The 23,488-nt window shown below is 37.3% G+C and overlaps 3 protein-coding genes across 4 annotated transcripts; 1 reads left to right on the forward strand and 2 right to left on the reverse strand.

Moving 5' to 3' along the window:
- Positions 1 to 182: 182 nt before the first annotated feature.
- On the reverse strand, positions 183 to 5,692 carry ube2na (ubiquitin-conjugating enzyme E2Na). The gene is made up of 4 exons (XM_087798233.1): positions 5,605 to 5,692; positions 3,548 to 3,794; positions 3,317 to 3,457; positions 183 to 2,757 (listed from the first exon to the last, which is right to left on the reverse strand). Exons 1-4 carry the CDS (start codon positions 5,632 to 5,634, stop codon positions 2,711 to 2,713), a joined length of 465 nt encoding a protein of 154 aa, XP_087654359.1. The 5' UTR covers positions 5,635 to 5,692; the 3' UTR covers positions 183 to 2,710.
- Positions 5,693 to 7,213: 1,521 nt separating this feature from the next.
- Positions 7,214 to 8,195, forward strand: c1qtnf13 (C1q and TNF related 13). Its single transcript, XM_087797765.1, has one exon. It carries the CDS (start codon positions 7,257 to 7,259, stop codon positions 8,193 to 8,195), a length of 939 nt encoding a protein of 312 aa, XP_087653891.1. The 5' UTR covers positions 7,214 to 7,256.
- Positions 8,196 to 9,443: 1,248 nt separating this feature from the next.
- Positions 9,444 to 23,112, reverse strand: nr1h4 (nuclear receptor subfamily 1, group H, member 4). Of its 2 annotated transcripts, XM_087797955.1 has the most exons (10): positions 22,980 to 23,112; positions 21,335 to 21,493; positions 18,552 to 18,929; positions 14,771 to 14,911; positions 13,834 to 13,961; positions 13,623 to 13,721; positions 12,722 to 12,821; positions 12,497 to 12,643; positions 9,988 to 10,101; positions 9,444 to 9,923 (listed from the first exon to the last, which is right to left on the reverse strand). In XM_087797955.1, exons 2-10 carry the CDS (start codon positions 21,429 to 21,431, stop codon positions 9,685 to 9,687), a joined length of 1,443 nt encoding a protein of 480 aa, XP_087654081.1. In that variant the 5' UTR covers positions 21,432 to 21,493; positions 22,980 to 23,112; the 3' UTR covers positions 9,444 to 9,684. The 2 variants fall into 2 exon arrangements, with proteins under 2 accessions (XP_087654081.1, XP_087654082.1); XM_087797956.1 differs by lacking the exons at positions 21,335 to 21,493; positions 22,980 to 23,112 and adding an exon at positions 19,861 to 20,037.
- Between the last annotated feature and the right edge of the window lie 376 nt (positions 23,113 to 23,488).

Consider the following 23,488-nt stretch of genomic DNA (forward strand, 5'->3'; position numbering starts at 1 on the left):
ACAGAAAAAAACCTTTCACTCACATATGCCACGTCCTCTTTAGTGAGGAACCAACATACACAACACAGACAGTAAATATTCCCAGAGATTGTGGATTCATTTTAATTAATTTAGATCAAATATCATTTTAATCTATTAGACCTCATACTGATCATAACCTGACTGAAAAAAAGAAAGGTATATAAATGCACTTTGTGTTTATTAAACGCATTTAACAATTCACACTTACAAAAAAAATTGCATTCTCGAAAACAAACTACTTTTTAAACCAGCTTTGTAAGAATACATTCCCTTTCTAGTCCAGATACCGACTAACTAGTTTGATTTTTTAAAGACAACTCTTGTATTTCCACTTGCATAACCTTGTAAACAATGCAAATACAGTTGGAGGGCCCCTGGCTGTTACCATAACTACTTGAATAAAGGCGCAAGGATTGCTCGGTGCCTGACAACACAAAGGCTAACTGAGCTATTTATGAACCCGGGGGCCAGGAATCGATAATAAAGCCTCTACTTGAAGTAGTATTAGTTGTGGAAATCAACAGCTGTTTGTGATGATACTGACGAATGAGCTCAACATCTATTTCTTATCATGAACCGCGTCATTGATCCTTTCATTCATCCCGGGTTGTGCTGGTTCACTGACGTCACTTCTCAGGAATAGAGTAAACGAATTTATTTAGAACTTGATTCAACGAGATGAAGCGACTTCCTCGGTGTCACTTTATAAATAAAACAGTCGTGTCATGACACTCGTATTGTAATAGTTCGTAGCGATTGACAATCATTCAAATCGGTATTTTAAAGGAAATACAAGAGAAATAACTAAAAGGAAGGTCAGGTCTTTAAGTTAAATACACATTTTAAATAGGAACACAACAGTTTTCAACCTGCCACAGCTTGAGGTCGCCACCAAGCGGATAAAACATGAAGTGAAACGTTTTCCACGACTAAATAAAATGAGTTAAATCTTTAAAAATAGAGTTATTTTTTGTTAACATTGGTCATTTTGTGGATCTTTCAATGGATCATTCTACCAAGAGAAACCTGGACCATAGATTCTAAACAGTTAACTGAACATGTGCTTTTTATACAAGTTTAGAACTTTAGTAAAATCAGAAGAAACAAAAAAAATCACGACACAGAAAGTCAAAAGTCCCTTTTTCCTATTTACATCCCACATATTATTACAGCTATTTTATTTTCAATATAAAAAAAACAAAATAAAACAAGTGTAATAGTCGGCCGATAGTAATAAAATATATATTGTCTTGTAGTTTTGTTTTAAATATTTGAGCTTTTGTTTTTATTGAACATTTTTGAAGACGGGATAAATGGAAGTCAATAAGATATTGCAGGTACGATGGAGACGCTGATATATAGAGAAAAGGCATCTTTTGCATAAACGGAAACGCAAAAAGAGAAGTTAATTATACAGTATTAACATCAACACACAATGACAGCTATTAATCAACAGATTATACTGTATTTACAGAACGACAAGTATGCAAGTGGACCATGTCCACATTCGGAGAGCAGGAAGATGGTCCTGCGGAATATTATAGTTAATGATTTTATACAAAAACAGTGACATAATTACAGACATTTCAGCACAAGGCCACCATTAGTCTTGATCTAACGCTTGATACAGCCTCATCACTCGCTATTCAGTCACGTGATTACAACCTAATGAGCCGGAGGGGAAACTGGGGACCGGTTACCATGATGAGTATTCACATATGAAGAATGGATATGCAAAAAATAAAAATAAAATCCATAAATAGTCCATAATGTCACCTACACCTAAATGTATCCTCTCCTCAGTTGAGTGCACATCAGACATCAACAATCTGAACCTTTTTATGCATAGTGACCATTAAAGTGGGCACTATTCAGAAGCTGATTCCAACAGTGGACACCAGTATGTCATAGCATACACTGCTGCCAATTGGTCAGCTGTTAAAAGTGTGAAAATACTCTAAAGTCAAAAGCAAGATGGCCGACTGAGATGATGAGGTGCAGCAAAGGCAGGAGAAATTTGTATTTTCCCCTAATATTCTAGGAGACATCAAGCAATACCCGAGTAGTAATATAAATATTGACTTTGTCAAATGTTTTGAGTGTTGACTTTTAGTGCCGAAAGAGCAAGAATAAAACTCGGGGGGAAATATCTTAATTAGGTTATCATAACATTAAGGGTTAATATAATAGGTGCAGACTTTGATCGACACTTGGTCATAATACTTTAACAAAGCCTGATGTTAGTCAACAAATGTATTGACGATACAGTTTCGTCTGGTGGTGACGTCACATAGAAGTAAGATCTTGCTGCAACTGAACGGCAGCCAAAGAATTTAAAGAAACATAAAAAGGATACTGAACACATCTGCAGTCGTTCTTGTTGTACGTACCCTACGGCCTCAATAGATGCGAGACATAAGACCCTGCTAACTTCTCGGACACACTTGTTAAAGAAGCAGGTCATAGCGTCCAAGTGAGAAGAAAGCAGAGGATGGAACCCTCGGCTCCATCAGCAGTGAGTTAGAACAAAGACGAGTTATTATCAATACGAATGTGCACTTCCATCGCCAGTTGTCAGCAGTTGTTTTTGTTCCCTTTACAATAATGGAGTGTCCTTTAAATGCAAACAAAGAGTTTTTTTTTTTTTGCAAAATCATGAGTGCTGCTTCCAAGTGCTTCAGAGATTCATTTACACGCCGTTCTTGTTTCCTGCGTAAAGCCTGGTCCACGCCTTGGCTGTGGAAGAGAGATGACAAACACGTTAATACAGTACATCTATACTGGACTAGACTGAGTCGACCAACACTAACCAAGCAAAATAAAATAATCCGTCGACAAGTTGTTTTTCATCCCCATTATTTTTCACGGTTTCATCCTTTTTTTCCTGGTTTAAGGTTGTAACTTTTGTATTTAAACGTTTTATTAATTCCTTTACACTTTTGTTTACTGATGAATTTCCCATCAGATTAAAAAGAAATTGATGATTCAAAGCTCCTTTGAATTAATGTCGATTCTTGCAAACTAAAAACAGACAAAGGGAACAGAACATTCTGAAGTTTACTTTAAACTGAGAATTGTGATTTTAAGAAAGGGACAATTGTTACATCATAAAAATAACCACAATATTTGGTATTAAAAAGGCCCAGCCCCCCACAGCGACCCCCACAAGGGAAAAAGCGTCACAGAGAGTGAATAAAAGCCACAACAGAAGAGGCACAGAGCCACAATAAAACTAGCCTCTGGACCATATCTTGTTTAATGAAAATTAACTGGAACAGCTAGATCAATTCCTCACCTGTCTCTATGGCTTCCGCTTCGTTATTTTTCCACTTCTCTGCGACGTCATTTGCTAAAGGATCATCAGGGTTGGGTGCACTGAGTAGTGCCTGGATTGATAGCAGCACCGTCCGGATCTGGAGAGCTGGTGACCACTTATCTAAAAAAGAAAAGAAAGAAAGAGCACATTGTAAATCTTTGACGATGTCATATGTGTGAATCATAATCTAGGAAAGACATTTCTACTGACCTTTTAATATGTCAAGACATATCCTTCCAAGCTTGTCTACATTGGGGTGATATATTTTGGTTATGAATCGTACTTTCGGAGCTGCCATGGGATATTCCTCAGGTAAAAAGAGTTCAAGTTTAAATGTGCCGCCCTCAAAGGGTGAGTCCTGAGGTCCTGCGATGACCACGTGAAAGTATCGGGCATTCCCCTCGTCTGGTTCTGCCCTGATTCCTGGGACGGGCTCTGCAAGCAAACGCTGAGTCTCCTGCGAATTCAAGTCAAAGAACATACTCTATCAAATGACATGGCAGGATGATCCACAAATTTTCCCTCTTGGATGTAAAAAATATTATGATTAAAACGAAAGTCCACGCTTTTGCAATTCACTATTACATTGCAATAAATCTGCTTTCACTCTCAAAATGTCTGAACTGGCTCATTGATGTTGGACAATTGTGACTCAGCTAGTCCGCCACATAACTTCCACTGCAGCACTGCCACTGGATTTTAATTGTGAACCGCGAGAAATTAACCATTTCATTCAGGTGTCAAAAACATTATCATTAGGGTAAAATGTCCTTATCTGGATTCCTATAACAGTGTAATATTCATAAATAACAAAAAAGGAATCAAGTGACTGTTTTGACCACGATCTGAACTGAAGCATGTGATCTTTCAGACCTGTGATAAATTTACACGTTGGCATGAAACAGGTTAAGTTGTGACATCTAGTCACTTCTCTAGGTGTAGCAGGGATCAGAATTCCAGACATTTCTCAGATAAACCACAGACAAAACTGCAGTAAAAACACAGACGGGAAAGAGGCTCCTGACCCCGGTCACACGCTCATAGGGCTCAGGGGCTTGGAAATACTACGTAGAGGTTTCCCCCTCTTTTCCCAACAATTGTGGTGTGGCACTTTGTATGTTGGTGACTCCCCTGCTGACACGCTTTATCTAGGTCATAATATTCAACTGCAGGTTATATCCTTATATGCGAATATTTTGCATAGTTGTTATTGTAGAAAACCACTGTGGCCAAAAGAAAACTGTTGTTTTGAAATTAATCTAATATATGATTCTTTGCGCTTGATGGATCTACTGACTCTTTCAAGAAACATCTTAAGACGTTTTTATTAGTTCAGGCTTTTCCTTGATTTTCTGGAACTACTTTTGTGTTATCAGTCTTATCTTGCCATTTAAAGTATATTATTTATTGAATATTGTTTTGATTGTTTAAGCGCTTTGTGACCCTGGTCTGGAAAAGCGCTATATAAAAAAAACATTACTTTCTTACTATAAAGATTGAGTACATTTCAAATCAAAGATGTCATTCTATCAAGATTGCCTATATTTCATGAGTATGGAATAGAATAAAATGGCTGTATTGGTATTTCACACGATTTTTGGTCTGTGTAAGTTGTTTAAAGTACTCCAGTAAGTAAGTTTAATCACAATGATAAATCCAGATTCAATTATTATGTTTCCACTTTGTTACATTCATACGAAAAATCCAAACACATTCTAGTATGTTGTGAGCACCGACACCATCTTTATGATAACACACCATATTAGGGGTTATATGGGTGACGACGATAAACAATTTAATATTTTAAACATCAGGCACCGCACTGTATATATTGAACTGCATGTTTACTACTAATAAAACTAAAGTTAAGCTAGCTTGTTCATGCTTCCTGTTTCACTGTCACTGACACACAGTGCTAACAACTTAGCATTAGCAGACAAACCTCTTTGGCCAAGCTCTTCATTTACACCAGGCGCCCATTTTGAGTCTTTCAACATAAGTAAAAATCTTCAGTACAGCGAGGTAAACCTTCCGAAGCAGTTCTCGTCCATTTTATTTGTGTTTTTTACCACGTCGTGTCTGGGTGTATCTTGCAATGGAAATGAAGCGGAAGTTACTTTGGCAAACTAACGGATGGATGCTAACGCTAGCGCCTCGAGCCGACACCGACATGAGGGGATAGCGTTTGTTAACATAACACAAGATTAGTGGAGTTTGACGGATGAATTGAAATAACCATGTCGTGGTTTGATTCGAATAAAATGTACCTTGATGATCCTGCGGGTTAGTTCTGCCATCTTGTCTGAACTGCGGGATTCTTACTGGCTGCTCGCCGTTGTTGGCACTGACTGTGCGGGAACGCTCACGTATGGCTCCGAGTACGCGCACGCATATCTCGGTCACGCTCCCGCGCACAGGAAGGATGTAATACCTACTTATTATCTATAATCCTAAAATGTCAGTATTTCAAAACTTAATTTTTGTTGAATCCATACATTAACACGTCTTGTAAATTTTTCTTTTTTTACTAAATTCCTTTTTTTTAATCAGCAATGCTTTCAAAATATTGTCAAAGATTTTAGTTTTATTTAAGATTTTATTATTTTAGCACTGAGCTGAAGAATGTGGGCTTCTGGAGCTCCTCCCCTGACCAGGGTGTCCATGCAGACAAAATCATTGTTCCTTTTGGAGTTAAGCCTTGAGCCGGACATTTTTCCATGGGAAAGTCTCACTGCAAAAATATACATTCTTTTTAAAATACAAAGAAAATATGTTTAGTGTTCAACATTTGTTTTTTCAAAGGACTAAAGGTAAGTTGTGTTTCTTTTATGTTTTCTTTCTTTGGTTGCTTCATTCAACTGCAAAAAAACAACAGCAGCAGTGTATATGATGTTTATTCTATACACAAAATATTGTTCTAAATAACCTGTATTTAGTCATGTTTGTACCATAAAAAGCAGGTCAACATTTAAATGATGTAAATAACAAAGCATAGCATTATGATATTTTATTTCCAGTTTAAGCAGTTCATCATTGTCCCAGAACTCCAAAGCATTGTTTGAGTGGCTTTAGTTAAACTCCCTCAGGTCAGCACAGTTTGCAATTGATCAGTAGTTTTCCAAGCCGCCATTTGCAGCAGGTTTATAGCAAGAAATAAATGATTAATTTGCAATAATATACTCGTTTTAAAAATGCTAAAATAATAACTATAACTAGTATTTTCCGACTCCTAGCATTTAACACGTTTTTAACACATTGTGTTGAAAGGTCAATAAAAATGTTTTAAATCATCAATCAGAGGAAAGATCAACTTTTATTTCTTGATAGAATGTTACTATTTAATAGCATTGTTGGTCTTTAACTTTTGTAGAAATCCTCCTTGTTATTTTTTCAGACCAAATCTCCTAACTTTTCTGTTTTTGCATGAAATATTTCGCATGAAATTGTTCTTTCTCTTTATTTCTCTTTGTTCTTGTTCTTATTTTATTTTGATTTATTTTTTGTGAAAAATTGCTGTATTTGCTGTGGCTTTTGGAAAAACCCTTTTTATTAATTTAATCAATAAAGTTCTACCTTACCTTATCTTAAATGATAATTCAAGTATAAGCAATGTAAGTTTTAAATTATTCATTATTATTATTATTCATATTCTTTTTGTACTTACTGGCTTACATTTACATTTAATTAACTAAATATGGCATCTAAAGAGTCTCAAAGCGAACAAATACTCAGAAATACATAAAGTAAATAACTTCAAGTTTGGATTTCATACATATTTTCTTCAGGTGAGAGTGCCACACACTTCCTGGCATGTCTCTTCCTCGCGATGACCACCTCCTCCTCCTCAGTCTGGTCTCTGCAGCCCCCACAGCCTGCACCGGGTCCCGGTTCAGCCTTCTCAGCGACCCGAACGCACAGCATGGTGGGAGGAAACCAGAGGGTCATGACCTTCGACCGACTCCTGGTCAACATCGGAGGAGATTTCAACCCCGACACCGGCTACTTCCGCTGCCGCGTCCCCGGAACTTACTATTTCTCCTTCTCGGTCGGGAAATATCCCAAGAAGCGTTTGTCCGTCATCCTGGTGAAGAACCTGCAGGAGGTTCAGGCCATGGCCTATGATGATAACAGAAAGAAGGGAAGGAAAGTAGAGAGTCAAAGTGTAATGCTCAGCTTGAGGGAAAAGGACACCGTGTGGCTGCTGCTGCAGAAGAGCCCGAAATATGCTTTATACAGCAACGTTGGTCCTTACATCACCTTCTCTGGTTATCTAGTATATCCTGCCTCGCCTTCAAACAGCTTGATCAGCAACCATCTGGCTCCATCGGGACTCTCCTACTCCAACTGTCCGCCTATCACCGAGGCAGGGATGTCAGCTCACACGTCAGGTCAACCACGGTCGGCCTTCTCCATGGCTCGCACGACCACATGCGTAGGCCAGGCCAGCAGGCGACCCCAGAAGCCGCCCCTGACCTTTGACGTGGAGTACGTCAACATAGGGAACCATTTCAACAGATCCTCCGGCGTCTTCACCTGCAAGTACCCGGGGGTTTACTTCTTCGCCTTCACCATCGGGAAACATCCGCGTAAGGCGGTTTCGGTGAAGCTGATGAGCGGAGCGGGCGAAGTTCGCGCCATGGTGTTCGACGAAGACATGTCCAAGCGGAGGGAGATGCAGAGTCAGAGTTTGCTGTTGTCCCTGCAGAGGGGTGAACGGGTCTGGCTCTACAGCCAGCAGGACGAACGCTACGCCGTCTACAGCAACCAGGGCCGATACACGACCTTCTCCGGCTTCCTGGTTTACACTGAGGATGACCAGCACACGTTTTCAAGGAACCTGGACAGAACTGACTTCTGATACTTTTACCAGTCACACATTTTAATTACATTTCTGGTCTTTTTTTTTCTGGATGAATGCTCTTCCTGTCCTGGTATACAGTAGTGAACCTGTTGTCATTATGAACTGCTTGAATTTTGACTTATTTTTGTTGCCATCATATCTAAACTTACTACAATAACTTGGAGATAAATGTGGAAAAAATAGACATGTTCAGAAATAAAAGATATTTGACTTCAAACAATAGGTGTTTTATTAGATTGTCGTCCATTTCCAGTTGAATTAAAAACGTATATATTCAGAAAAAAAGATATAACTTAAGTTATAAATACAATCAACATGTTAATTTCGCCATAATATTTTCTAAATTCATTGATTATGAATACAAATTGAATATTTCATTTAGAAAGAGCCCTGTTTGGTCAAAAATAGGAAGTTGCCTGAAGTGAAATATCTGAGGTCATAACAACCCTTTTAAATGTCTTTTTGTGCCGGTTTCTAATCTTTCCACAAGGTGACGCTGTAATGTAGTTACTATATACGCTTTTGAGTGGCTCGCGTATCATTCACACGCTGGTTATCTAGCAAACGTTCCGTTAGATTGTACGTTTGAGAATCACATCATCGTCGAGAATTAAAATGTTTTTAAATGACGTATTGTTTCTTTTTTCTTTTTATACTCGCTGTGAATTCAAGGCCTGGTCCAGTTAAACTATATACAAAATATAGTCAAATTTCATCTTTCTCATAAACTCCAGTATTTATTTTGAAAATCTAATAATTAAAAGAAAAGGAACATAAATATGAACATCAAAGAAGGACTAAGATTAGATTAGATTAGACTTTTATGCGCCATAAACATATCAAATAAATCTAAAAAATATTTTGTAATATTTGGCATTATTATATATATATATATTTATGGTTGTTAGGAAGTTATTATTGGTTGGTGAGGAAATGTTCTGTCTCTTGTTCTGTCAGATATTACTTGTAAGGTTTTGGCAAATTGTATTGTCGAGAATTTAAATAGTTTGAAAATGATATTTTTTCCCCCAAAAAATGTTTGGTCCAACATTAAATTCTGGACCAACATTTTTTCTTTTAATTCTCATTGTGAATTAAAAAAAAAAAATTAAAGTAAATTAATATTTTGTCAAGCTAGTTAAACACTAGTGTGTAATGTAAATATTTTACAGTTATAATATAATATAATATAATTTATTCAAAAGAAAAAAGAAAAAAGCTAAAATAATTTCCATTAAAGAAAAAAAAAGGTGTGGGTTTTATGACTAAGATTTGCTAATAAAGACCAACAATGATGTTTTATTTTTTCGAAACAATCCTTCACATTCACATCTTTATCATAAACTCCAGTGTTTAACTCACCAAAAAAAAGACATTATTATTTACATGAAAGGGAAACTAACTCGCCAAACTCAATTCTAAGTAAACATCACACACAATATTTGGCATACAGGTGACTTCATGACCAGATCCACCTTTCTTCCTGTCACTGAACATCCCAGATCTCACACAGTAGAGGAGTAAACTTGTGGTCGTTCATCCTCCAGGACGTGAGCATCTCAGCGTGGTAGTGGTTGAGAGTTCTCAGCTCCGTCAGCCGGCCCAGTAGTCGGGCAAAGTACTGCGGCTCTCGTGGATGCTGCAGCAAACACAGCTTCCTCAGAACATCCAACATGGACTCTTGAAGTCTCTCCACAGCCTGCTGGTCCTTCACATAAGGTCGATCTGTGGATAATTAGAGCAGCCGTTAATAATAGTCAAGCGATGACAAATCCAACAATGAACTCACCTGGTGTTAAAATGGTGATGGCAGTGAGAAGCGCCTGCTCCTCCTCCACCATGTGGAGTTCACAGATGCTTTTGTAGAAGCTGAACATGGGAGTAATGAAGTCCTTGGATATACCTAAAACACATATAGTTCAGTACCTAAGCATGTCTTTGGTCAGCAGTGGTCAGTGGCACCCAATACTGCACTCCATTAAATAGCTGTTTTTACTGTGTAAATCAATTTAGTTACGTCTATCTTGCTTTTCTGACAGAAGAACAGAGGCGTGACCTGAATGTCTAGTGTGGGGGGGGCGGTCTGGGGTTTTGTGGTGCCAGAAAAGAAATAACGGAAATATACTGTAGGTAGTAACCCACCACCTTAACACTACAACTTCTAATACATTTACTATCACTATTCCTTTTTTTCAATAAGTCCAGAAGATGGTGAGTTCCTTTAAATGTTTTCTCTAAACATGGCCAGTCAGTCCTACTGGAAAACAATATTGTGTTTATAAACAATACATTAAAATTATCTCAAGAATTGGTTCTGTATAAACATTCCGATTTTTATCAAAATATAATGTTATATCTCTTTTCTAGTCTTGAAAATCTTATAAAACTGTGGTAGTACATTCTTGGGAATAAAGTTTCTTATGTCAATTATAAAAGAATAATTCATACCTAAAATAAAAAAGTAAAGAGTAAAGAGTAAAGATCAGTAAAAAGTGAATAAAGTCTACTGGCCCATATGAATGGCTGATGTTCAGTGGACTAATCACAGCTGTATGGGTTGTCAATGACTATAATCATCTCAGCTCTAGGAAGAGATCTGCACATGTAAACTGACTGGGAAATTGTAGCCATGAATCTGATTCAGCCTGTCGACGTGAAAGATAATCAAATGTTTCCAGAAAACTCAAAACAAATAGATCCACGACCTCAACGACTCAACGACTCAACTACTATCCTCTTATAGCCTCCAAACTATGAGAGGATGTGTGACTGACTGGGACACATCAGCGAGCGTTCAGAAATGCCAGATGGGCTCAGAGGGAGAAAAGTACACAATAGCACTCTTGATGTTTGGATAAGGAACAATGGACTCCTCAGACAGCTTTGCTCCCATATTTCCTCAGTCTGGCCTTTAGTGTGAATATCTCCCACAGGTCCCCCCGGAGCACTTCTGTCATCACTGTCACCGTCTGTCTGACTGTCTAACCTGCACCATGATGTGAACTTTCTACAGTCTGTATATTTATTTTCTTCAGTCTATACGAGGAATAACCAATCTAATGGTTAATATAATAAAAATATATTTAAATAGTGTCAAAAGTTATTCTGAAAATTCTCGCAGTTGGTGTTGGAGTTGATCTCTGTGTGTTGTCACCCTTTCTTTAAACAATCTTTCCGTCTTCTTCTGCTTATCTTAGGAAGGATCACTGGGTTTTAGCCGGAAGAAAGACGTCAAGAGTTTCCTCTCGAGAGGAACAACAACTGGCTTTTCTCGCTGTGGGGAAGCAGGAGTTTCTACTTTGAGTCTTCCCTGAAAATACTGAGCTCCGCACCTAACCACTATGGTAGAGTCCAGACACCCAGTGGAGAAGGTATTTTAGCAACGTCGTATCCGTGATCTTGGTCCATCAGTCCCTTCCTTCAGTTATTTTCTTACCATAAATGAAAGTAGAAACAGGTAAATAAAGAGCTTTTTCTTTAGCTCAGCTCTATTTTCCTATAAAAACCTATAAAAAGACATCATAACTGATATTAATACTGAGCCAAAAGCAGCACATTGTCTGGGAACAGCCGCGATGAGATCCTGTCATCACCAAACTGAAGAACCTCTTTGACCTACCCAAGAAATGTTGTCCACAAAAATGTGAACAGAGTTCCTGATAAAGGGCAGCCTTAGAAAATTCTAAGGAAATGAAAACTAATTGCCATACAGGCATTGAAGGTTTTAGGCATCTTGGACCTTTCTGTGTGGAGTTTGTATGTTCTCCCCGTGTTGCTTGGGTTTACTCCGGGAACTCTGGTTTCTTCCCACAGTCCAAAAACATACAGAGGTTGATTGGGAACTTGGGGAAAATGTCCAAAATGTGTGTGTGAATGGTTGTTTGGCTTGCCCTGCCACAGACTGGCATCCTGTCCAGGGTGTCCCCTACCTCAACCCGAAGCAACTGGGATCGACTCCCCCGCCCCACAACCGACAAAAGGGAATAATAATCTACAGGTAAGAAACTAGTGGAGTCTGATAGTGACGTGTTCTGTGGAGTAAATGTCAGTCGTTGAGAAGAAACACTATTCAGCAGATCTACGGCAACTTAAGACGCAAATTAAAGGAGCGTAACAGAAGTCGTGGAGTGCATGTGTAACCTACACCTTTCCAAGGATCACCAGGTCAACACAGATCATTTATAATTTAAGCTGGATTCTAGTTGAGCCTGACACAAAAAAACAAATAAAGATTACCACCTGTTACCTTCTGAAAATAAGTTGAATTTAGCAACATTGGTACGGTGGATTTGACTGACCGCTCTTGTGTATTCGCTCCTCCACCACCTCCGTTTGTCCACCAGGAACTTTCCTGCTGAAAACCTGAGCCGAGCGCAGAAACATGGCCTCCACCGCGGAACCCTTGAGCAGAGCGATCTGATCCTCATGATCCAGTGACAGAAATCCTGCAGGAGAGTCAACACTCGTCTCACTCATTCGGACGCCAACAAGTTTATATTTCTATCCGTGTGATAAAAAAGTACCTGGAATATTTTTGGTAAACTCAACCAGGACTTGGACTTGACTTGTTGCGATTTCTGTCAACAGAAGGAAGTTCTCCTCTATGCTGTACTCGTCTTGTAGCTGAGGAAGAAACATCTTATTGAGACTTGATAGGAGCTTGAAACAAAAAAGTTATGATCAGAAGACGGTCACTCTGTTTGCATACTTTAGTGTTATAAGTCTCTTTTCCAAACTGATATGCTGTTTCTCCTCAAGCTGAGCGGAATTCTATTCCATCTCGTCGTCTGATATGAGGCCACATCATTACACTTGCAGATGCTTCGGCTCCATCAGCTTTTTGTACACGCTCACAATCTAGCGAGGCAGCGTCACAGGGTCAGGCTTTCTTATGAGCCATTCATTTGATTTGTGGCAGAGGCAGAACAGTCAACATTTATATTGTGGTCATGGTCAAAACGGCTGGTCTTTAAACAGTTTCCTGTTCATGTGCCTCCTGCCAATTGTTTGTCTGGTTATGCTTGAGGTTTCTGCCTCCACAAAAGCCACATAGGAAGGTAAGTCTAATGAAGTAAATAATAAATATATCAAGAAAATATAAAGTAAGGACTACAGGTACAGGTAAGAGTTTGACATACTTATAAAAGTACATTATTATTAGAGGGTCAATATTTATCAAAGGATGTGGAAACTCATCATAAAAAACACAATAAATACATAAAACAAAGTTGAGAATAAAAGTTCTTATGTACATAAATATATACTAAAATGTACACATTTGTGATTTCAAATATAATGCAAAATACAAGCAAAGCAAAATCAATAAAAAAATATTCATAAAGATATAAATCTTTATCTAAACCCTTTTGTTTATTTTCATCTAACAAGCTCTTCGTTCAGGTGTTTTCATAATTGAAAATATACCAGTTTTTTGGCCATGTCTTGAGGAATCTGGTGTCGGTTGTAAGCCTCGACGATGAGTTTGATGAGTGCGTGTTGCTCTTTTGTAAACTGTACTTTTTCCTTCAGAGACAAGAAACATAGTGATTTTCAGTGTAGATGAACAGCAGCTTGCTTGACTTCGAAGAAAGAATGATGATCCATTACATAAAGTGAGCAGTGAGTCAGCACTGACCTTTGACACCTTGGTGGTTGATGTGACCTGTTTGCTGTCGGTCTCCGTGTCGTCTGCGGTCTCTGCTGGTGAGGACTTAGTGTTCTTTCGAAGCCTTTTAGATTTACATTGGATCTCTGTCAGCAAACCTGCCGACGGAATGAAATAAGAATTCAGATCATATCAGAACTTACATAGTCAAAATCTTGCAATATCAGTTATAACTGTTTTTTTGCTGTTTGGTTTATCTTCTAATTAAAAATAAGTACAGTCTTTAATCTTTAATTTTCTTTTTTTCCTGCAGGATACAGACAAAGTGGGTTGTGGGTTCCCACGCCAACTAAGAGACATATTTTCCCGCTGTGTTCTAGGAGTCATCCTGATAAACCAAATCAACTGGCCTCTGTCATACCTTACACACCAGTATGGTTCTGGTACTGGAACGGGGCCTATATGACTCAGGTGGAAGTAAAACTGATTCCTCGACTCCTTAGTCATTTTGTAAATACAGAATACAACAAGCTCATCGATGTTGTCAAGGTCTTTGAGTAAAACTTTTTTTTGTCCTAATTATGAACCAACTTTTCAGGTTCAGACACACTTTTTTTTTCCATTTCAAGACACTTTCAATAAGGTTTGGGAACCTGAACCACAGGTGTGAAAGGCTGTAGAATCCATACACGCTTTAGAGAAAACCCCTTTATACTCCCTCTCTTTATGATATATATGATATAAAATATGATTTAATTTACCTTTATCAAGGCGGACAGAATTTTATTTGTAAATTCGTCCATTCATTTTGATCTAGGTCATGACTTTTTTTTTCAAAAAACTATTTGGTTTTATTTATAATCCTGAACAAGCCTTAGAGGCTTTACAATAAATATATTCATTATATAGGCTTCACTATCTTTAAATGGTATAAACGAGGTGAATAAAAAGAGACGTAAATACTCACATTCTGCCAGCATTCCCATCTCCCTGCACTTCCTCAGTCGACACTCTTGACACTTCCTGCGCATGTACATGTCCATCTCACAGTTTCCTCCACTCTTACATTTGTAAACTGCGTTCTTCGTTATACTTCGTCTGAAGAAACCTGCGAAAACAGCAGCAATTGAGTAAATACCTGAACTGCATTTGCCTTGATTCACATGTAAAATGAGATCATATTTTTTATGATACATTAAATATGAAACACTCATTTCAAAGTCAGTTTTCAATCAAACTCATTGTGGTAGCAGATAATAAAATGAATTCTCCGACTTCTGTGCTCGAAGGTCAGATGTTAAGTTAACATATAAGAAATCAAGAATCAGCTGAAGTAATAAAATACTGGTTGAGCAACAGCTGATCAGTGCTGCCTCAATAATATATGACTCTTCCTGGAATGTGTTTTGTAACCATAAGCCTATAGGAGTGCTTCGGATCAGTGGCAAGACATATTCATTACATCATAACAAGAAAATAAATTAATTCTTCCTGTCAATCTTGTTTGACAAAATTCTATATTTTTACTTCTATAGAGTAGTTTTTTTTTTAGAAGTGAAAATGTTCTTCAGCATCTCTAGTTCTAGCATCGCCTGTATTTAACTTACACCTATACCTAGTTAACATCACCTTAACCTATGGGGATTAAAAAAAATAGAAGATAAAAAAAAACAACTTTAACTTAATCATTGTTTCATTATTATTATTATTTTTTTCATTTAACTTGTTTTCAAAAGGTCTGGATAAAGATTGAAGACTTTACAACATAACAAACATGGACAGTGAATATACAATAAACTCACAAAGAGAAGCTAAACAGATTCATAAAATAAATGAAATCATATGAAAAAAGTATGTCAATAAAACAATATCATTTAAAGTAATACAACTTACTTGGCTGGGTAAGAAAAATGAAAAAATTAAATACAAAAATAAAGAGTTTAATAGGTCTTATATTTTGGTTAGTTTTTATAATTGACGAAATTGGCCGTACAATTCAAATTCATCTGTTGATTAAGATCAGTAAAAGTTCTAGAATTTATTATTTTATTTACTTGTTCTATGTTTTGTTTCTACTGTAAAAGTCCAACCAGATGATAACAGTTGAATATATTTATTGTATATTGTGAATTTTTTAAAGGGCTTTTTTAAGAAGCTGAATTCCTAAATTAGAAACCTTATGTAATTGAATCGCTTTATTTTAGGCAACATCTTCTATTCATCTTTTCAGAGAGTCAAGTCAACCTTGTTGCCGGTTTTCCAGCCGGAGATGTCCCCTCACACACACACAAACACACACACAGTGAACACCTCATTGGACATTCAGGCTCGAGACATGGAGCACAAAGACCAGCATGGACATCCCTTCAGCTCAAGTTGCTTCTGCATTGTGCAGCGGAAAGTTGAGAGGAAACACAATCTGGCAGCAGTGACATGCAGACACGCAGAAGCCGAGCAGACCTGAAACTATTCCTGGACAATTCTCTGTCAATTATTTGACTTCAACAGCGTGACTTTTCTGTTGTTGTCCACACTGATGTCATGAAATATCCATCATATACTCATAGCTTAAAAATATTTTTTGTCTATTTCATAATGATCCAACTTTTGTCAGAGCGTTATACCTATAACAATGATTCATATCAATATTTTAGTAGCGTTCAGGGCTATTCCAGACTATCATTGTGTGACCGTTCATCACAAAGAATCTTTGACTTGCTTGCATCATGCAAGAAACGCTTTCATAACAAATTCATCTTTCAATAAATTTATACACTACATTGTTAAATTGTTAAATCGTTTTTAACTGTTTTTTTTGTATGCCTTAACATGCGAATAAAATAATTTAAACAAACCTGCAACAATATTACATTACTGCAGAACTTAACTAGTAACACGAACACACGATAGAATGACGAAACTAACCTTTCCTTAATTGTGTGCACAGATCAAGTTCATATTTATTATTTCATCGCTCAAAAAGTCACAGCTATGATAATGATAACTCCCACGTAAGTGTATCAGGATGAAGATAAACAAGAGAATGACTTGGAAAAAGCTTACGACCTCGATAAAAGGGATACATATAATTAAAGTATAGGTATATACATAGATTGTACCGTCCTAAAATGTGAACTACAGATTAAAAGGCAAATAGAATAAATCATGTTTGTACATTAAAAATATAAAAATGTGAGATAAATTATACTTGAAAACAGTTAAAGATCTTGGGAAAAGTTGGAAAGGAACATTTCTTTTTTTTCCATTACATTCCAAAGCTAACTGGTGCAGTACAAGCTAGCATTTGCTTGCTAACCCCAAGCCTTCAGTTTCTATTATTGAACCCACAAATTAGCACAATTAGCTGCAGAGCATCCACTTCATTTGTTGTTCTTGTGAATTTTAAAGTAAGTAAGTAAAGGTTATTTGTAAAGCAGCTTTCTAGACCAGGGTCACACAGAAACAAAAAAAACAGTTAAAAAGCCTGCACAAATAAAAATGTCTTAAGATGTTTCTTGAAGGAGTCACTAGATCATCAAACACAGAGGGAGAGGAAGATCGTTCCAAAACTTAGGAGCAACAGCCTGGAAGGATTTCTCTCCTCTGGTCCTGAACCGTGTTCAGGAACCATCAGTAGATTCTGATCCACAGACCTCAGAGCCCGAGCTGGGGTGTAAGGCTGGATCAGATCACTGATGTTAGGAGGAGTCTGACCATGAATAGATCTGAATGTAAGAACCAGAATTAAAACATTTATTCTGAAAGAAACTGGCAGCCAGTGTAGAGATTTTAGGGATCGGGAAATGTGAGTTCTTCTACTAGAGCGGGTGAGAATTCTTGCTGCAGAGTTTTGTATTAACTGCAGGCGAGACAGCTGCTTCTTGTTTAGACACAAAATAAACTGTTGTCCGGACGAGAAGACACAAACATATGGATTATAAGCTCCAGATCATGCTGTGAGATCAGTTTTGAGATTTTTCTCAGTTGACAGAAACAGTTTCTGGTCAATTTTCTGTAGTGTTGAACTAGAGACATTTTGACAGACTGAACTAACTCACCCAAGTACTGACTCAACCCTGGAATCTTCAGGAGCAATAACCAGAGTTTCAGTTTTGTCCACATTTAGCTGCAAAGTGTTTTCACTCAGCCATTGTTTGATTTCTAGCAAACAATTGACAAAGCTACATTTATGATTGTAAAAGCAAAAACATTTCTGTTAAACCTTTTCTTCTAACCAAACAGCTCATATTCACAACAGTACAGTACAGTATTACAGTTCAGTTGAAAATGTGTTTTTCATTTTGTTTTGCAGATTGTTTGATTTTTTTTTACCGCAGACTTCTATGGTAACATTATAATATAGTATTGTTTCACCAAATTCTGATTTAGAAAAAAGAAAAAAAAGCAAACCTCAACAGACAACTCTTGAGTTTGAACTTCCCTGGTTAAGTGTGAAATGTGATTGATTCTAACTAAACACGTGACTAACTAGTGTAACTGCAAATCAGATCTTTTGTGTTGATGATCTTTTGTTGAGAGAAGATTTCTGCATTCATGCATGGAGGCATTTATAGCTGGTAAACATGTACACCAGACAAGAATTATATTTCTGCCTACACAGTATATATACAAAAAATCAAAAATCAAAACAATTATAATCAGAATAGTAAATACATTATATCAAACTATTTCTGCCCCAAATTATGCTCAGTGACACTACAACTGGAATTTACTTCAGACACTCTTACCTTTGCATCCCTCACATGTGAGAGCGTTGTAGTGGTACCCAGATGCCTTGTCTCCGCAAACCACACAAAGATCTTCCCCTTTGACCCTCCCAGCCTGAGGAATGTGTCGCGTTCGCTTGCACACTGTAGGAACCACAGCGGCCACTTCCTCACTCTCGGCATCGTAGCCCATCTCCATAGCTCCCTTTCTCAGTTCGTATATTCCAGCGTGTGAGTACCAGTCATCTGCGGAGTATTGAGGGTAATAGTTCTGACTGGAGTAGTACGGTGGGGTGGATATGGTGGGCTCCATGGGGGCGAACTGCATGCTGGGATAGCTGTTGAAGGTTAAGATGTCAGGATCATGCAGTAGAGGACTGCCTTGATCTGCCAGAATATCTGGAAAAGACAGAAAGATCTAATGAATACATGTTAAAAGAGTATAGAACAATAAAAGCATCAAGTGATGAACTTGAACAATACACCATTACTTTTTCAAGTTAATACTTGAGATTGTCATGTCTTTTGATATAGTTTGACGCACTTCCTGTTTGTCCTTGTTTGAGTTTTGTTCAGTACCTCAGAGCCTGTTGCTGCACTATCTGCACCGCTTCAGCAATCAATACATCAGCTCAAAATTTAAAGCAGCCCCTTTCCCAGCAGCAGGTGCCAGATTGTGTATTAGGTTACTTTTTTATTCTCCTCCTGTTCGACTTTCTTTATTTGTTTTTTTTTGTTGTTCTAAACTCACCTAGTGCCTGCTTTTTGTCGTGTTTATTAGCATGTGTGTTTTTCCCTGACCACCGCTCTCTTTGTTTTTCAGTGTTCCTTAGTTTGTTCTCCGCCAGGGTTGTGATGCGCTTTAGGTTGGACTGTGTTATGGACGGTTTTGGAAAATTCTTTGTGGAACTTTAATTTACTTTGCTTTAGTTTTTCTTTGAATAAACGTGTTTAAACTCTGTTTTTGCTTGTTGATCGGTGATTCCACTCCACATTTGGATCTCCTCACAAAGATCCGTTGAAGATGTGGCTTAAAGATACAATAGATGCAGCAGCATGAATCTAAAGATCCAATACATAAATAGTTTGAATTATGAACACATAAATATTAAACAAAAACGTCCAAACGAGAACATTGTGTGTTTTTAAGTATCTCTTATCTGTAGATAACATATTTGAGAACCGGGAACCTGTACAGTGTCACCAAGTTGTCATGGTTTACAACTCAAGTAGCCCTATTTTAAACAAAAGGTAAAAGAGTCACCATTAGCATTATTGAATTACCATTTGAGTTCCTAACCATTCACCGAGAATAGAGAAAAGCACTGACCTTTCAACAACACATTTTTCAGTCCTTAATCCACTCGCTTTGATTCACACTTTCGTCTTCATTTTTGCAAACTAATAAAAGTTCAGAAAACAGTTCCGACGCTGGTGTACTTGCTTGTTGCTTGTGAAATCCTTCGAGGCGCAAAGGTTGACAAAGCTATTCATTAACAACGTGGTCACATTTCTTCTGTATTATTACAGGGAGCATGATGTTGCTACTGTACACGCTTATTTATGAGTGAAGATTACTGTATGAACAAATAAATAATGGCAAGATGCAGGTATTATTATACAGATACTTGTCTTTGCTGTCATTAAGACTCAATTGTCTTAAGTGTTAAAGTAAAATGTTGTAAAAACATTCAGATCGTTATTGTGTGCTGTCTAGTACTGTGTGGGAGAGTGTTGCAACACTTGGACCGTTCACAATAAAACTCCACAGTGACTCTTATATTTGCAGGAACAAATGATAAACTGATAGACTTTCTATGTATCATTTGGTTTCTTGATTTGATTGTGGTTATACTGTGGTTGGACATAATTATTGTCTGATCTTATCTTTATTTATCTTATTCAATTGCTCAGTTATCTGACGGTATCCAGTCATAAATAAATCTGCATTAGTAGATTACATGGAACTATCGAGATCCACCTAAGATAATTAACAACATGCCATTGTTGATTTATTGTTCTAGCTTTTATCTTAAAGCAGCACAAAGTAACGTTTTAGAATCAAATCCTTTTCTCTGTATTGATTGGTTTAATATTGAATGGTCATGACCGATGTCGTAGAACTATATGGATACTATTTTGAAGAAGATACTCTTCAGTACCTCGACAACCCGCCCTGTGACCACCAGACTGCTTTACACCAGTGGGTCAGATACACATGACTGAAGTACCGTAGAATATCAAGAGCATTTCTCCTGTTAGGTAAATATACATTTTGTTTGGACTGATGAAAGATTTTGCTCCCTTGAGTAATTCAGTTTTTACACCCCTGCTTAGTAGTGTCGAAAAATGTTTATAAACTGTCAGTTATTTATATCAAGCATGTGACCTGAGGCTGATCTTTCATTGGTTTCTTGCCAGTTTTCAGCTGATAACTACATGTTTGACTCAGCTAAGGTATCGTTAGTTGTCTCAACACACTCTTTAGTTTATAAAATCACTGAATTTCCCAGAGACAGCTCGGATGAATAGGTCTCATACAGTACTGTATATTTTCTACAATAATTAATTATGACTTATTCTATTTATTCATTTTAAGAGGCTGAAATGACGCAATGACCTTAGCTTTTAAAAGGGCAAATTTACATTATATTATAAACATTCCAGATTGTGTGATATTGGCATTAAGATTCAACTAAACGATCTACCCGGCCTAAATCTTTTTTTCTTTTTTTAATCCGAGGGCCAACAGTGTTAAAGTTCTGCATGACCACATTGTACCTCACCTTATCAGAGCTACTTACCAAACAAGTGAGAGCCTTCTGTGATCGAGAATTCATCATTGGGTGGGAGCTGCAGTGGTCCCACCACGTTTATGTCGGGGCCCATCCACTCGTTCATTCAGGAATGTTGATGAGGACCAAGTAAGATAATGAGGAGAGATGCTGCTTTACTCCTTCCCTCTGAAAACAATATGAAATGTATCAAAATATCCTCGTGAAAAATGCTTTTACGTCGCAACAATTCCACCTTGAAGGTAGATTTCATAAAAATTAGACAATTGTTTTATTTAAGTGGAAAGTCAAAGATCCTTTTACATCCAAATGATCTGCTTTTTTTAAACTCTAAGAATTTTAAAACCAGCTTAAATCTTTAGTGTAAAATCATCTTTTTTATATGTTCTGTTCAATTTGACTGAATACAGCGAAAACTATTCAGAAGTTGACAAAAGAAAGGTTGTGTAAAAGCTGAGATTTCCAATTGCTCTAGTGAACATATAAACTTGTACTTCTCCACAAAATACCACGATTTATAAAAATCATGTATAAAGTCTCAAACTCTGCAGTGATCATCACTGTAAGTACTGGACATAGAAATGTATGTTGAAGCTGTGTTTTGGGTTTTTAAATGTGCTACTTTTTGTTACTGTTTAACTGTGTTATTCCACTGTCAGGGTCCTTGAGGGAACGTTAGTTGAGCAACATGTGTGGCTCCAACCAACCAGTCACAGAACATGTCCCTATTTCTATGATGATATGGAAGTAGAACTGCATTAATAATGAATCAGCCAACAAATCATCTGTACTATAGAACATAAAGATATCAGAAATATAAATAGTTTTTTCCTGTTTAGCCTTTGAATTCAACAGAACTAACTTTGTGGACTGTATAAGATCATTTAATTTTAAACATTTTTTGCATCTTTATAACATCTAGTCAGAAACACACATCATATTTTTTTCTCATTCTTCTGCGGCAATAATCACGAGTCCTTAACACAATCATGCTGGTAAAAAAAAAAGTTATGAATGACAAATATAACATAGATGAAACATAAATTAAGATCGGAGAGCCCTTTAACTCTATATTAATGTTAAACTAAAAACATCAATCTTTTCTTGGATTTACTCTTGCTAACTCGACTCATATCAAGGAATATATCCCGATGTATTTTTGTTGAATATTCCTATTTTAAGTGGTTATTATCCAGTCGATAGATAAGTGGGTCAATAGATTTTAAGCTTGTGAACATAATTTTCTCTTCAACTTCCCAATACTTTTGACATTTAAGCAATAAAATGTTCTATTTAACCTTTGTTTCGCGATAAAACCCCTTGTAAAAATCAATGGAATCAAGTGATTGATATTGATAAAATAGGCGACTCCATTTGAGTTTGTTCACCAAAATACTCCTTTGTACGGTGTTGCATTTTTAGGACCTCCTGCTTCACACATCTCTGAAGAGTAAAATAAAGGCTCTATGGCCATGTCAGCCCACAACATGGTTCTAATGGGCGTTGAAAACTTTTTTTTCTAATTAAGGGTAATTTCCCCTGAGACCAGAGCAGCCTGCAGAAAGCACCGGTTCCTTCAAACTTCCCACACAGAGCCACAGAGGACCTGGCAGTGAAAATGAAATATGTCCACATTGCGTGTCGCGGATCTTACCTTACAGCACTGTTAAAAAATAAATAAATAAAAAAGATTCTCTATGGGGTTGATATCCAGGCTTGCATTAAATCTCCATCAGTGGTCGCTCAATGACTTTCCCTGAGTGTGGAGCATGTGGACAAGGATCAGTGAGGACGTGAATGGTGGTTATTAATTAAACTGTACATCCCTGACCACGTCCACCCCCCCTCTTTACGCCCCCCACCCCTTATATCTCAACATGTCAAGATAGATTCCACAAACCAGAAATCCCGCCCACATTCACAAACATTTACCCCCAACATTCACCAGCGATAAAAGAACAATAAATAGTTTTTTTTTACCCTTTTTTTAATACTTAGTCTACCGTGAAGCAACTATCTGGTAATCAATATGACCTTGAACTGATCGGTTATGTAATGAGAAGCACAACACAACGACCAATGGGATCACACGATCTGAAACATTCACCAAGACTGACTTTGAACTAAGCTAATCCCACCATTGACATCTTTTGGAATCCTAAT

Source organism: Callionymus lyra, chromosome 8, assembly GCF_982586985.1.
Source record: "Callionymus lyra chromosome 8, fCalLyr1.hap1.1, whole genome shotgun sequence".
Taxonomy (NCBI): Eukaryota; Metazoa; Chordata; class Actinopteri; order Syngnathiformes; family Callionymidae; genus Callionymus; species Callionymus lyra.

Bases quoted from the DNA above. Each gene is read 5' to 3' on its own strand.
- ube2na (XM_087798233.1), bottom strand. From the start codon at position 5,634: ATGGCAGAACTAACCCGCAGGATCATCAAG. The intron at 3,795-5,604 runs GTACATTTTATT...TTGAATTCGCAG, and splicing joins TAACCCGCAGGATCATCAAG to GAGACTCAGCGTTTGCTTGC. The intron at 3,458-3,547 runs GTCAGTAGAAAT...TTTCTTTTTTAG, and splicing joins ATGTCTTGACATATTAAAAG to ATAAGTGGTCACCAGCTCTC.
- c1qtnf13 (XM_087797765.1), top strand. From the start codon at position 7,257: ATGGTGGGAGGAAACCAGAGGGTCATGACCTTCGACCGACTCCTGGTC.
- nr1h4 (XM_087797955.1), bottom strand. From the start codon at position 21,431: ATGAACGAGTGGATGGGCCCCGACATAAACGTGGTGGGACCACTGCAG. The intron at 13,962-14,770 runs GTGAGTATTTAC...TTCCGTCGGCAG, and splicing joins GATGGGAATGCTGGCAGAAT to GTTTGCTGACAGAGATCCAA. The intron at 12,822-13,622 runs GTATATTTTCAA...TTTCTTCCTCAG, and splicing joins AAGACATGGCCAAAAAACTG to CTACAAGACGAGTACAGCAT.